A 15,075-nucleotide genomic window follows, 5' to 3' on the forward strand; every position below is an offset into this window, starting at 1 on the left:
ACATGGTATTAACCGTGAAATCAAAAAGCTTCAGTTGAACCTCAGAGTAGGAGTATATCTCTGACCAAGTTGGGAGAAAAAAAACATGAGAATGGTAAGCAAAAGGCACTGGGATCTGTGGTTTGAATGACACTGAGATCTGTCCTGTACAATGGAAGAGGTGTGGTCATATGTGTACTGGAGATCTGGATGAATACGGCCTAGTTAGTTTTCCTCTCATACCGTTTGTTCCTAGTTTTAAATAATCAGGTCAGCAGTGAAACCAAAGAGGGTAAAAAAAAGGAGACGAGAATGCCATCGTAGTATTGTATATATTGACTTTTTTTTTTTTTTACCGTTGTTGTCAATAAAGTGTTCATTTTGAACAACAAAAACAAATGTGTTCTGTGTGCAATTATTTTTCGTCAGATTGTTAGATTGCACATATTGTACTGTTTTAAAACACAGCCTCAAGAAATTATGTTACATTTAAAAAAGTTATGCTGTACCTGCAGTACAAAAATGAAAGGCATCAGTACTGGTAGCAATCTATTGATTTACCGTCACTTAAAGCTGCAATCAGCAATCTTTGCTCGTCTAAACTTTCTTTTGATTAAATTGTGTTTTGATTGAGTCTCATGGTTCTCATATATCTGTTTGACTGCTGGCAATTGCTATGGTTCCGAATGCATGGGATCCATGAGACTCAATCCAAACACAATTTAATCAAAATGAGGACCATGAGACCCAATCAAATCACAATTTGATCCAAACAGAAATTGCTGATTGCAGCTCGAGAACACCCTTTTAGAGATACGCCTAGTCCTGCAGGGGTGTTCTTTTTAAATGTGGTATTTCTAAATCACCATATTATTGCTATATTTGTGAGAGCGAGGATGTAAATAATGAAATACTGCTCTGAACCTTGCGAACCCCAGCTGTTAGGCTCCGGCTCCCCACGCAGATCTGTAGCTAATTAATCATCCACCTTCGCATTTATGCTCAGCCAACATGTTTTATTAAGGCACTTCCATTGTCTGACTGCGATGCACTGATAGCCATCATCTTTATTGCATGAGCATTGCGTGCACATGCCATGCATTATATCGTTGTAAACATTGCTGCATAAGCATTAGGGATTATTATGAATTAAATAATATATATTCCGTCTCACAAGTCGAAATCTTTGTATATGTTTAGACAGCCAAAACCGTGTTGAATAAACCTGTAAAAATCCTTCTAAACCCATACAATGACAGCCACTAGAAAATGAAAAAATAACAAAATTGGATTACGCAACTCTTATTTGTTTGATTTGTGTACCACCCCATCCCAAGGACAGCATTAGCAGTAAGAGATTAGCCCTTCCATCGCAGAAGGCACAATTTAGACCAAATATAAACAGCAACAACACGAACACAGTTCTCTTGACAAATGCGAAAAACGACGTGGACATGTAATGAAGGAGGATAATCATGTTAAACCCGACCTCTAGGTAATGAGATGAGCGGATGTTAAATGAGGAGGCAACTGGTGGAAAAGGATGGACGACAGAGTGTCTTTTGCACCGAGGTTAACTCAAGCGAAACGTGTCCGCACACTTAACACTTGCACTCTAGTTTTAACAGTCACATTGGAGAGAAAATTGCTTCGTGATCTTTGGCATGCACACACACGTACACAAACACACACACACACACACACACACACACACACACACACACACACACACACACACACAAATGGACAATTACCACCCATAGACATGACTTTCTTTTATTTCGTATCCATGGAAATAACATACTAAGAAAAAAGGCATTATGAATGTATAAATTAATTGCACGTTTACACTTTACATATTTTGACACCGTTTTTTGTTTAGGGTATTTTTTTTTGCCACAGAACGTTAAGAAAACTAATTATTAAAAAAAGTAACAACTGCCCTTTTTGCAATCTTAAGGCCACTTACACCAATTTCAAAGGAAGGCGCCACGGGGAATTTCTGAGTGGATTCAGCGATATTTTCAATCTGAAAGGATCCAAAGAAAATCGAGACACCGTGCAAAGTCAAGCTTTCAGTTGAAATGGAATGCCACATGGATTCAGCTTTGGAATATGCTAGAACTGTATAGACCGGGGAGGGCTGTCGTTGGCCGTTGGAACGGGTCCTTTAAAGTGGCTGTGCCACTCCTGGTGTAAATAAAAGGTGTGCATAACATCATGACATCAAGGGACATACTGAGGAGATTTTCTGCCACATTCTGAATACTGAAAGGACAGCACAACGGAGACAGAAAAAAATTATATATCTGTTTTGCTCTGCGGTGCTATGAACAGAGGCAAGTTTGCACCAACATTTTGTTATTTTTTTTCGCCCAAAAAGTGAAATATGACATTTTCAAATCCCCTTTAAAATTGCTGCTTCATATAACAATGATATAAACAAACAAATACTCGATGCAGGGGCGACAGAGGGTAAACAAGATTCAAACAAGCCCTCACATATGCAAAGCAGCGAAAAACACAATTATACCAAAACAAAGAAAATGTACAGTGAATTGAGGAGTTGTAAGTATGTAGTTCTAATTAAAAAGCTGCCATAGCCCATCCAACCTGAAGGGGTTGGGTCCAATTCTTTCAGCAAAGACTTGTTATTAGCCCTATCTTACAAAACCCAAGCATAACACAATCATTGTCAGATGTATTAGATTAGGGTACCACACCAGGGTAGACACACTAGGGATTCATCCACTAAGAAGAGGTCGTCCGGGTTTGCCTGATGCATGTTAAACTTGCGACAGCAAAAGCAGTTTAAAAAGACGCTTCTGGGTGTGTGTGTGTGTGTGTGTGTGTGTGTGTGTGTGTGTGTGGCCACACCTGGTATTGAATGAACAAACATATTTAACCATCTATGATCTCACTGATTTGTCCTTTGTTCTCAAATATTAGAAAAATGACCAACAAAGATCAACCCATGTGTTTTCCCCTGTCCAATAAAAGTCATTGATGAAGGCATTGGCAGTCATCGGAGGAACCCAACACCTAACAACCCCCCCCACACACACACACACACACACAATCACACAGATCCTAGATTCATTAAACCAGTGCTTCCCAACCGGTGGATCCAGCTCCCAGTAGAGGTCACAAATGTTTCACAAAGGGGTCTTGAAACTCTTGTTTCCATTTGGATATTGAGGCGATATATACAACAAATCCAGCTCAAATGTATAAAAAAAAAGGTAGCACATATCCTCTACAACTACAATTCAAGTTTTTTTCGGTGGGGTCAGTTAATGCAATTGGGAGTTCCACAGTCCTCAGTCTATACCATGGCTGAAATGTTAAGTGATGCAATACGACTTGATGAAATGCATGAGGGTCCTCGAGGAAACCCAGACTGGAAGAGCCACTGGATGTATAGCTGCACCAACATGGTGCCGTGTGCATGCTGAGCGGCTTCTGGTGCAGAACCGAAGGTACCTAATGCACTGTGGCCACCTCTGCCGTGCACCGAAGCAAACCCAACCACAACAACAGCAACAACATCAACGACAAAAACATGGCATGGCATAGCACAGCGACGCCCTAGCAGCCTGCAGTGCCGCAGCGCTTCCAGGAAACCCAACCTGACATTTCCAAATGAACCGTCCTTTGGCAGTTAAGGTATGAACAGTCCCATGGCTATGCTCCACTCCCATCACTCAAATGCTTATATAATGCACACACACACAAACACACACACTGAGACACACACACACACAAACACAGACACACACACACACACACACAAACACACACACACACACACACAGGCACGTCGCTTTTGACACATACATTCAAAACCAAAGTCTCTTTCGCTCTCCATCTCCATCTATTTTTCTCTTTCTCTCTATCATTCTTTCTGTCATTATCTCTGTCCCCCGTTCTCCTTTTCTTAGCCCTAGACGCTCATGTGAAATCGGTCGAAGGAAACTAAAGGAAAAGAGTTTGTCTCCCCCTGCTGGACGTGAATTTAATAATTAACGTAAGGCCACGAACACGTTTAGCATATTTCTTTTCAGTGCAGAAATGATGACTTAACCGGTGAAATACTATTACACGAGGAATCAATGGAACGGCAGCAGCAGGGGAACGAGAAGGAGTCATATATATATACACATGTGTATTAATAAATATACATATATATATACATATATACACATATACTTACTTATAGATACACACATACATATATACATACATACAAGGGCGTAGGAACCGGGGGGGACGGAGGGGACGTGTCCCCTCCAATATTGGAGACAGGCGCATTTGTCCCACCTAAAAATTATACCGGGGGGAGAAAAATATTTTATTTTATTTTGAAAGCGCAACACAGCGTCGTGTAACCGCTTCTTATTCTAAAAAACTGGATGATTGAGCGTGCAATTAAATAATTGATTTGATATTTATCAGTTCATTACTGCCATTCAAAATGTGTTTTCCTTTACATTTACAAATGTATCTTTTTAGTAGAATAAAATATATTTGTGAATTTTTTCAGTGTAGTTAATTTATGACATATTTCTGTTCAAACCATTAACGGATCTGTCAGGTTTCCGATATGTGTCACCCCCAATGTTAAACTCATTCCTACGCCCCTGCATACATATATACACACATACATATACAGTGGGGCAAAAAAGTATTTAGTCAGCCACCAATTGTGCAAGTTCTCCCACTTAAAAAGACGAGAGAGGCCTGTAATTTTCATCATAGGTAAACCTCTGCTATGAGAGACAAAATGAAAAAAAAAAATCCAGAAAATCACATTGTCTGATTTTTTAAGAATTTATTTGCAAATTATGGTGGAAAATAAGTATTTGGTCACCTACAAACCAGCAAGATTTCTGGCTGTCACAGACCTGTAACTTCTTCTTTAAGAGGCTCCTCTGTCCTCCACTCGGTACCTGTATTAATGGCACCTGTTTGAACTCCTTATCAGTATAAAAGACACCTGTCCACAACCTCAAACAGTCACACTCCAAACTCCACTATGGCCAAGACCAAAGAGCTGCCAAAGGACACCAGAAACACAATTGTAGACCTGCGCCAGGCTGGGAAGTCTGAATCTGCAATACGCTAGCAGCTTGGTGTGAAGAAATCAACTGTGGGAGCAATTATTAGGAAATGGAATACATACAAGACCACTGATAATCTCCCTCGATCTGGGGCTCCACGCAAGATCTCACCCTGTGGGGTCAATATGATCACAAGAACGGTGAACAAAAATACCAGAACCACACGGGGGGACCTAGTGAATGACCTCCAGAGAGCTGGGACCAAAGTAACAAAGGCTACCATCACTAACACACTACGCTGCCAGGGACTCAAATCCTGCAGTGGCAGACGTGTCCCCCTGCTAAAGCCAGTGCATGTCCGGGCCCGTTTGAAGTTTGCTATAGAGCATTTGGATGATCCAGAAAAGGATTGGGAGAATGTCATATGGTCAGATTAAACCAAAATATAAGTTTTTGGTAAAAACTCAACTCGTCGTGTTTGGAGGAGAAAGAATGCTGAGTTGCATCCAAAGAACACCATACCTACAGTGAAGCATGGGGGTGGAAACAACATGCTTTGGGGCTGTTTTTCTGCCAAGGGACCAGGACGTCTGATCCGTGTGACGGAAAGAATTAATGGGGCCATGTATCGTGATATTTTGAGTGAAAACCTCCTTCCATCAGCAAGGGCACTGAAGATGAAACGTGGCTGGGTCTTTCAGCATGACAATGACCCCAAACACACCGCCCGGGCAATGAAGGAGTGGCTTCGTAAGAAGCATTTCAAGGTCCTGGAGTGGCCTAGCCAGTCTCTAGATCTCAACCCCATAGAAAATCTTTGGAGGGAGTTGAAAGTCTGTGTTGCCCAGCGAAGGCCCAAAAACATCACTGCTCTAGAGGAGATCTGCATGGAGGAATGGGCCAAAATACCAGCAGCAGTGTGTGAAAACCTTGTAAAGACTTACAGAAAACGTTTGACCTCTGTCATTGCCAACAAAGGGCATGTAACAAAGTATTGAGATTACCTTTTGTTATTGACCAAATACTTATTTTCCCCCATAATTTGCAAATAAATTCTTTAAAAATCAGACAATGTGATTTTCTAGATTTTTTTTTTTCATTTTGTCTCTCATAGCTGAGGTATACCTATGATGAAAATTACAGGCCTCTCTCATCTTTTTAAGTGGGAGAACTTGCACAATTGGTGGCTGACTAAATACTTTTTTGCCCCACTGTATGTATATATATGTGTGTGTGTGTGTGTGTTTGTGTGTGTGTGTGTGTGTGTGTGTGTTTACATTTATAAAAAAACAATAATTGGCAGCGAATGTGTGAAATGTTGAACAAAAGAGTTGTCCTTGTGAGAGCGAAGGCAGTGCGCGCGGCCGGCCGTTTCCTGGTGATCCATCTCACTGTCCGTCCTCACAGATATTGAAGAAAACCCCACAAAGCAACAACAGAAAACACGTCCCCGTCCACCGTCTGTCAGCGCAGAAGGTCCCTCTGTGGTCGCGCCTCACTCGCTGGTTTCCCGCCTCCGTGCCGCAGTCCGTCATCGTCAACGCCGTCCCGACTCCCGGCCGCTGACCGCCGCGCGTACCCTCCCTGCGTCCAACGGCCGCGACTCCAGAAGCCCTTTTTGTTTTGTGTTCAACCAAGAGGCACAGCTTTAACGCGTTCTCCCTCTGCCTCAGTGTGTGTGTGTCTGTGTGTGTGCTCTACTAAACATGTGTGTGTATCTGCATGTCCATGTGTGTATCTGCGCTTTCATGTGTGGGTGTGCGTGTGCGTCCAGACGTGTGTCCAGACGTTGGTCCCCGTCCGTTCATCTAGACGTGGAGCCGGGCGCCACCAGGGCAAACTCCCGCAGAATGTTCCGGGCCACCTCCACCTTGTTCTGGGCGATCATCAGCGCCCGCTTCACGTCCTCGAACGAGTACCCCTCCCCCATCAGCTGGGCGATCTTGGCGTCGGCGCTCTCGCACCCTGCCGCTGACGAGGAGGAGGAGGAGGAGGAGGAGGAGGGCGGGGGTTGTTGCCCCGCGTGAGACTTCCCGTGCGGGACCTCCGGCGCCGGGGGGGCCTTGCGGGGGAAGGGCTTGGGGGGCCGGGCGGGCGCCTGCTGGAAGTCCGAAGCCACTACGGAGGGAAGGGGGAGGGGGGAGAGGATGTCATCACGTCACACTAAGCAGAGCAAACCAAGAGCAATGGGGACATGTGGCGCGATGGACACCGCAGAGGGGGGGAACCTGTTTATTGGTCAGCTGAGCGGACCCTTTGATCCAACAGCGCGGCTCGCAGAGTCCCCTCGCTGCTTTAAGGCGGCTTTAAGGAGCAGCAAGGGGGGCTAAGTGGGGTCTTGTTGGAGGATGCCCACAGGTGAGGCTACGGGGGGGGGGGGGGCTACAGGCGGATCGACCCAGTGCTTTTCGGCTGGAGGGCCAACACCCTCCCCCCTAGCCATTAGGCTAGCTGTAATCTCGGGCCCAGCAGTACTACTGGTTTATACAGAACCTCTTAGGGGAGACAAGACAGAGCCTGGCCTGAGAAAGAAACCAAAACTGCCTTGTTTCCTGTTTTGTTACAGAGGTATCCTACTGAAGGAAACATATTTTTGTGGTTGATCTGAAACCATTTACCAACGTTTAACCACTGCCAGCCGAGTTTGGTTCCCATTTGTTACTGATTGGAGCTAGTTCGCTCAAATCGTCGATATTCGTCTCAAGATATTCAACTAAAAACGACACTATCCGCAACCCTCATCAGTCATTCATCGTTGGCAATGGAACGCTTTCTTCCGTGGAGTTCCTTGGGTTTAATATGTTGGAGCCGTAACCTTGGGGCGCTTTATCTGCTCGGTCAACATTCATTAGGGGCCCTCGGAGCCGGGCAGTGGGGGCCCCGCACCGGGCTCTGAAGTCCGCCATGCTCGGCTCCCCTTTATTAACAATTCCATCTCATGCCATCCCGGGTGACTTTGAAGTGGATTTACTGTGATTTCCTGTGAACCTGGATACATTTTATGGTTCATAATTTACCCTACAAAACTAATATTGTTTGGACCATCATAACCCCCCCCACCCCCGCAAACAATATTACATCTCAGACCGGCATGAGAATCTGCATTTTATCCGTCCCCACAGAAGTACTGTATACTGAAATATAAATAAAAATATTTTTATTTTTTTTCATATAACTATAATGATAACTAATACTTAAAGGTTGAGTGATTTAAATTACTCTTGCAACTAGCATTGAGGTTGCACGTTGCAACCAACTGAATCCCCCCCATCGGGTTAGTTTCCAACACCAATAAAATAATAACTAATGATGTAGCTGAATATGACTGAACACACATTTCCATTTAGCGAAAAAGGGACATTCATTTTTAATCGCACCAAGGTTGATTTTCACAGCTTTTTTAGCCTGCGAATATCCAATCCCGTTGGGGCATCATTGTCCTTGTCACAATGGACACTGTTCATGTAGTAGGACGTGCCGCAGGTAACAGCCAATTTACGTTTCTCAAACAGTCCTCTTTTTGCATTCAGAGTGGTGTACTACATTCATAGACCTATCATTATTGCTATGTTATATGTATGGCCGATTCATCTCGATGCAGTTGGTACTACAAGCCCATACTTACTTGCACCGCGGTATGTGAATATGTTGCCAACACTGCACAACAGGGCGTTGTGCAGTGTTGACTTTACCCCAAAGAGTGCAAGCCTATGTCTAGCTATCAGGGAACCCACCCAAAATCCTACATTTCCATTGATTTTGATGTCCGCTTCAGAGAGGGTTATGTTTCTGGGATGCGTAGTATAACCCTACGGTGTTTGGCTCATTTCGTATATAACATCGCTCATTATAACCGACACAATGACGGTACTAAAAAATAACCACTAATAGGTCGTAGCCATGGGGATAACACTGCCCAACTCCTGAATAACACTCTGAGCCCGAAACACATTTTCTTAAAAATAAGGCTCAAACTAAGGTTTGTGAAAAACAAACAATTATTCACTAATTAAAACATACTTCTGAATGTTCCATTCCATTTCAAGTCTGTTTTGTTAGCTGCCACTCAATTCTACCCTCTGGCCTTTAGGCCTTTAACACTGCCTGGAGCGGCTACAGTGAACAGAGATCCAAAACCCCCATGTAATCACAGGCTCTCCCGTGAACCGGAATAACCCTCAGGTCCTCGCTCTCTCCTAACACTGCCGTTACTGAACCCTCATGAAGCCAGAGTCCAGCAGCTCTCCGCTCCTACCTTGTGCGGCGGTCAGGTGTGGGTGGTCCAGGCCCTCCCTTGGGAGGTACTTGACATGGTCCACCGCCTGCCTGCGGAGGGGGGGGAGAGGCGCCGCCCCGCTCAACATGTCCAGCACCGCCTCTGAAAGGTCATCACGTATCATCCGTATGTGTGTGTGTGTGTCATCACGCTCTCACTATGGAAAAACACGCGTTGAACGGACAATGCCGTCAAAGGCCCCCCAGCCCCTCCGAGGCCGTCCTTCCGCCGAGTGGTTAGCGTTCATACTGTGTTGATATCAGACATCACAACGATAAGGAGAACATGATTTATGGGGATGGACGGGGAAGTAAGGCGGGGGGGGGGGGGGGAACGTAACAGCGGCAGACGACCGCAGACCGGATCTGATGTGCGGGAATCAGCGCAGCAGACACGGGGAGGTAAACATGGTCCTCAGATAAACGCGGAGCGGGGGTCTCACGGCGGTGAGTACGCAACGCTTTATCTCCCGACGCATGCGGCGCTATCACAGGTCTTCCTGCTCGCCGCGGCCTGCATTGTTCTTTTAGGTGTGGCAGTGGGTGGTATCGAGGTGGGTGGTGTCGAAGTGGGAGGTGTGGAGGTGGGTGGTGTTAACGTGGGTGGTGTTGAGGTGGGCGATGTGGAGGTGGGTGGTATTGAGGTGGGTGATGAGGTGGTGGTTTTGACGTGGGTGGTGTTGAGGTGGGTGGTGTTGAGGTGGTGTGGAGGTGGGTGGTGTGGAGGGGGTGTTGAGGTGGTGGGTGGTGTTGAGGTGGTGTTGAGGTGGTGTCTAGGTGGTGGTGTGGAGGTGTTGAGGTGGTGGTGTCTAGGTGGGTGGTGTTGAGGTGGTGTGGAGGTGGTGGTGTCTAGGTGGGTGGTGTTGAGGTGGGTGGTGTTGAAGTGGTGTGGAGGTGGAGGTGTTGATGTGGTGGTGTTGAGGTGGTGTGGAGGTGGTGGTGTTGAGGTGGTGTTGAGGTGGTGGTGTGGAGGTGGTGGTGTTGAGGTGGTGTTGAGGTGGTGGTGTGGAGGTGGTGGTGTTGAGGTGGTGGGGGGTGGTGTTGAGGTGGTGTTGAGGTGGTGGTGTGGAGGTGGGTGGTGTTGAGGTGGTGGAGGGTGGTGTTGAGGTGGTGGGGGGTGGTGTTGAGGTGGTGGGGGGTGGTGTTGAGGTGGTCGAGGGTGGTGGTGTGGAGGTGGGTGGTGTTGAGGTGGTGTTGAGGTGGTGGTGTGGAGGTGGGTGGTGTTGAGGTGGTGTTGAGGTGGTGGTGTTGAGGTGGTGTTGAGGTGGTGGTGTGGAGGTGGGTGGTGTTGAGGTGGTGGAGGGTGGTGTTGAGGTGGTGGTGTGGAGGTGGTGTTGAGGTGGTGTTGAGGTGGTGTTGAGGTGGTGGTGTTGAGGTGGTGTTGAGGTGGTGTTGAGGTGGTGGTGTTGAGGTGGTGGTGTGGAGGTGGTGTTCAGGTGGTGTTGAGGTGGTGTTGAGGTGGTGGTGTTGAGGTGGTGTTGAGGTGGTGGAGGGTGGTGTTGAGGTGGTGTTGAGGTGGTGGAGGGTGGTGTTGAGGTGGTGTTGAGGTGGTGGTGTTGAGGTGGTGTTGAGGTGGTGGAGGGTGGTGTTGAGGTGGTGGTGTGGAGGTGGGTGGTGTTGAGGTGGTGGAGGGTGGTGTTGAGGTGGTGGGGGGTGGTGTTGAGGTGGTGGGGGGTGGTGTTGAGGTGGTCGAGGGTGGTGGTGTGGAGGTGGGTGGTGTTGAGGTGGTGTTGAGGTGGTGGTGTGGAGGTGGGTGGTGTTGAGGTGGTGTTGAGGTGGTGGTGTTGAGGTGGTGTTGAGGTGGTGGTGTGGAGGTGGGTGGTGTTGAGGTGGTGGAGGGTGGTGTTGAGGTGGTGGTGTGGAGGTGGTGTTGAGGTGGTGTTGAGGTGGTGTTGAAGTGGTGGTGTTGAGGTGGTGTTGAGGTGGTGTTGAGGTGGTGGTGTTGAGGTGGTGGTGTGGAGGTGGTGTTCAGGTGGTGTTGAGGTGGTGTTGAGGTGGTGGTGTTGAGGTGGTGTTGAGGTGGTGGAGGGTGGTGTTGAGGTGGTGTTGAGGTGGTGGAGGGTGGTGTTGAGGTGGTGTTGAGGTGGTGGTGTTGAGGTGGTGTTGAGGTGGTGGAGGGTGGTGTTGAGGTGGTGGTGTGGAGGTGGGTGGTGTTGAGGTGGTGGAGGGTGGTGTTGAGGTGGTGGTGTGGAGGTGGGTGGTGTGGAGGTGGTGGGGGGTGGTGTTGAGGTGGTGGAGGGTGGTGTTGAGGTGGTGGTGTGGAGGTGGGTGGTGTGGAGGTGGTGGGGGGTGGTGATGAGGTGGTGTTGAGGTGGTGGTGTTGAGGTGGTGGTGTGGAGGTGGTGTTCAGGTGGTGTTGAGGTGGTGTTGAGGTGGTGGTGTTGAGGTGGTGTTGAGGTGGTGGAGGGTGGTGTTGAGGTGGTGTTGAGGTGGTGGAGGGTGGTGTTGAGGTGGTGTTGAGGTGGTGGTGTTGAGGTGGTGTTGAGGTGGTGGAGGGTGGTGTTGAGGTGGTGGTGTGGAGGTGGGTGGTGTTGAGGTGGTGGAGGGTGGTGTTGAGGTGGTGGTGTGGAGGTGGGTGGTGTGGAGGTGGTGGGGGGTGGTGTTGAGGTGGTGGAGGGTGGTGTTGAGGTGGTGGTGTGGAGGTGGGTGGTGTGGAGGTGGTGGGGGGTGGTGTTGAGGTGGTGGAGGGTGGTGTTGCCGGGTTACCTGGGGTCAACAGCAGGTGCTCGTGGCCCGACGCCGGGCGGTGCGGCCAGGAGACCGCGGGGAGGGAGGCGGAGGAGGGGAGGTCGCTGAAGCTGTGGCGGAGGGGAGGCTGTGGGGGAGGGGTGCACTGGGGGGAGGGCCGGCCGTTGGGGTGACCCTCGACCGCTGCGACCGGGGGGAGTTAAGAGAGAGCAGGGGACAGAGAGAGGGGGGGGGGGGGGCAGTCGGAGGTTAGGTAGAGGGCGAGACCAGATTTTCTTTTCCTTTTTAAAGACGTTTGGGAATGTTGCAAATTAAAATTAATTAAAACGCCCCGTGGTGAATAAAATTAATGAGGCAGATTAAGTAGCCTGAGACGGATCAAACGAGTAGTAAAAAAAGAAGATACTTGCTTGTGCACAACTGTGACACGCACTTAAAGCCGTGCAAGGTTTGTCACTTGATTTACGTCTCATCAGCACTTTCCTCTTCATCATAATGTTCAACATCATCCTCACCAACACAATCACCACCCTCGTCATCATCATCATCATCCTCACCCTCATCATCCTCACCAACACCTTCATCCTCCTCACCCTCACTAACACCATCACCATCCTCATCCACATCCAGTACCTTGAGGGGGCAGCAGTATGTCATAGTCTGAGGGGGTTCTGAGGTTGCGTTGGGGGCAGGGGGCGGCATGCACCGCTGCTGCTACTGCTGCTGCTGCCGGGGGCGGCGGTCTGACCGGCTCGAAGGACCCACCTGGAGACCAGTGAAGCAATAGGAACCCTGCTGCTTTAATGGGGACTGAGAGGCAATTATAATCGCCGGGCCCTTATTTGAGTCAATCAAACAAAAACCCTTTTCTTTGTTTTCCCTTCTTGTACTTCTGTTCTATTTCAGCGTATTGAAAGAGAACAGAAATACTGACAGAACAAAAGAAAGAAAGGTAGAAAGAAAGAAAGAAAGAAAGAAAGAAAGAAAGAAAGAAAGAAAGAAAGAAAGAAAGAAAGAAAGAGCCTTATCGACTTGAAAACGTACAGTTGATGTGTTTCCCTAGACGTCCATAGTATTGTATACGAACAATGTCATGATAGTAGACGTACATGATAGCAGTACTATACTGGCAGGATTTACACCGAATGGTTCAAGAGGACTCACCATGCTCTGGAGGCTTGACCTTCCTCTCCTCAGAAGAAGAGGAGGAGGAAGAGGAGGAGGAAGGAGGCTCCGGGGAGCCGTTCTCCCCATGCCTGCAAAGGAGAGAGAATATAAGAGAAAATAAGAGAGGAGTAAGAGAGGAATAAGAGAGGAATAAGCTCCATGCCAGGATGTGGCTGCTTCCACACCACAACGACACAATAACTAATAACTGGTCCAGGTTGCAGCACACATCGCAGGCCATGACCACATTTAACCTTCTGGTTCCACCACCCCCTGCTCTCAGAGAGCAACGTGAGAGACGGTCTCCCCGGGGGTCTAGGTGCCTACCTGCTGGGGGCCGATATGGAGATACAGATAGGGGCTTGGCTGATACACAGGCTGGATGAGGGCACCTGGTACAGCGGCTCTGGCCTCTCCGGGGGGCCCCGCTCTCTCTCCCTCTCCAGCCCGCCTCTGCTGAAGTGATTCTGGGGTCTGTGGTGTGACAGTGAACAGGAGCATTAGACAGTTCACCAGACAGGTTTTTATTTTACTATGTTTGTCGCGGAGACGTTTGATATTGTTCCGTTCCTCTTGATCTCCACACAACTCGTGAACATTTCTCGCCCCCGAAATTTCGATTTTTACGGTTTTCATGGATAATGATCTGAGCATTGATGCCCACTCGTTGACTCTTTGTGATGCTCCTTCAACGTCTCCTTGACTAGCAGCCGCCAGCGAGCTAAGCCCCAACATGTTTCGGGAATACAAAACACAACTACGAGTCACTCTCTATTCCGACACTTCCATGCAGCTATCTACTCAACTGTTGGCTTTGGCTTCTCCCCCGGAGAGAGAGAGTCAGATCAGATAGTCAGATAGAGAAAGAGAGAAAAGAAAGAACGTCTGAGAGGATAAAAGCTGAAGAGCTTTTAAAGACTCACTGGAGAGAAAATATAAAATAGGAATTAGAACGCCTGTGGGGTGCGTGGGTGTGAGCGTGTGTGTGTGTGTGTTTGCATTTGCGTGTGCGTGTGTGTATATATTCCTGTGTATGAACCTGCATGTATCCCAGGTATGGAAGAGCATGTGTGTGCAAGTCAGCGGATAGCTTGTTTAGCTACAACGCTCTGTGTGTTCCAAATAATTGCCACCCCAAGACATAGTGGCTCGTTACTCATGAGCTCCTGACTAACTATCATAAAAACTGTTTACAAAAAAAGTATATCTTTATAAATATTTATCAGGGTGCGAAATTAACAGGGCCACTTAAAACAAATGAAGCTCCCCTTGAATTTGGGATGGCAGGGGCAACGTTTAATTAAATTGCCCTGGAAACGACCCAAAATACCCCCCCCCCCAAGGTTAATAAGCTAATGCCGAGTGACAGACCTCCCTCTGCTTCGCAGCCTCTACACCAGCAGACACATAATCTAATTCATCAGGGGCTAAAAGCCTGTTAGACAGCCAGTCCTGTCTTTTCTTCCTCTTTCTTTTTCTAAACAGCTCCTTCCATCGGTGACTCGATGCTGCATTAGCTCACTGAACAGGCCTAGCATGCATACTCAAAAACGAACTGAAACACAGGCAAACTAAAAGGGCTGGACAAACATGCATAGTCTCCATTGGCGGAATAATTCAGGCGCTGGACTTTAATAATTCATATGCTCACCCCATCATTGCATGTAACTTTGACTTTTGGGAAAATTGGAACTGCATATATATCGTATTTTGGATTGTATAAAATTGGATCTGTTTATTTTGTCAGGTATATTATCACTCTTTACTCTCTGTATTATTATTTGTTTTTTATCCCTATATATATATATTTTTTTTTTTTGCCAAACATTGCTTTACCTTTCTAGAGTAGTATGGCCTACATTGGTAGTTGCCGGTGACTTAGCCCTTCAGTGGGCCTGTCTGTGAG

At 47.6% G+C, this 15,075-nt stretch overlaps 1 protein-coding gene across 2 annotated transcripts in view; it reads right to left on the reverse strand.

Annotated features, from left to right (window-relative positions):
• Nucleotides 1-1,748: 1,748 nt before the first annotated feature.
• Nucleotides 1,749-15,075, reverse strand: part of cblb (Cbl proto-oncogene B, E3 ubiquitin protein ligase) — a 48,023-nt gene continuing 34,696 nt past the window's right edge. The window contains exons 14-19 of one of the 2 annotated variants that reach the window (XM_079737700.1): nucleotides 13,497-13,643; nucleotides 13,167-13,258; nucleotides 12,636-12,767; nucleotides 12,021-12,185; nucleotides 9,295-9,417; nucleotides 1,749-7,157 (exon numbers count right to left, since the gene is read on the reverse strand). In XM_079737700.1, the coding sequence (XP_079593826.1) occupies nucleotides 6,844-7,157; nucleotides 9,295-9,417; nucleotides 12,021-12,185; nucleotides 12,636-12,767; nucleotides 13,167-13,258; nucleotides 13,497-13,643 (973 nt within the window). In that variant the 3' untranslated portion in view covers nucleotides 1,749-6,843. The remainder of the gene's footprint in view (nucleotides 7,158-9,294; nucleotides 9,418-12,020; nucleotides 12,186-12,635; nucleotides 12,768-13,166; nucleotides 13,259-13,496; nucleotides 13,644-15,075) is intronic. The other variant, XM_079737701.1, reaches the window with a different exon arrangement.

The sequence above is a fragment of the Pollachius pollachius genome, assembly GCF_949987615.1.
Source record: "Pollachius pollachius genome assembly, chromosome: 6".
Lineage (NCBI taxonomy): Eukaryota > Metazoa > Chordata > Actinopteri > Gadiformes > Gadidae > Pollachius > Pollachius pollachius.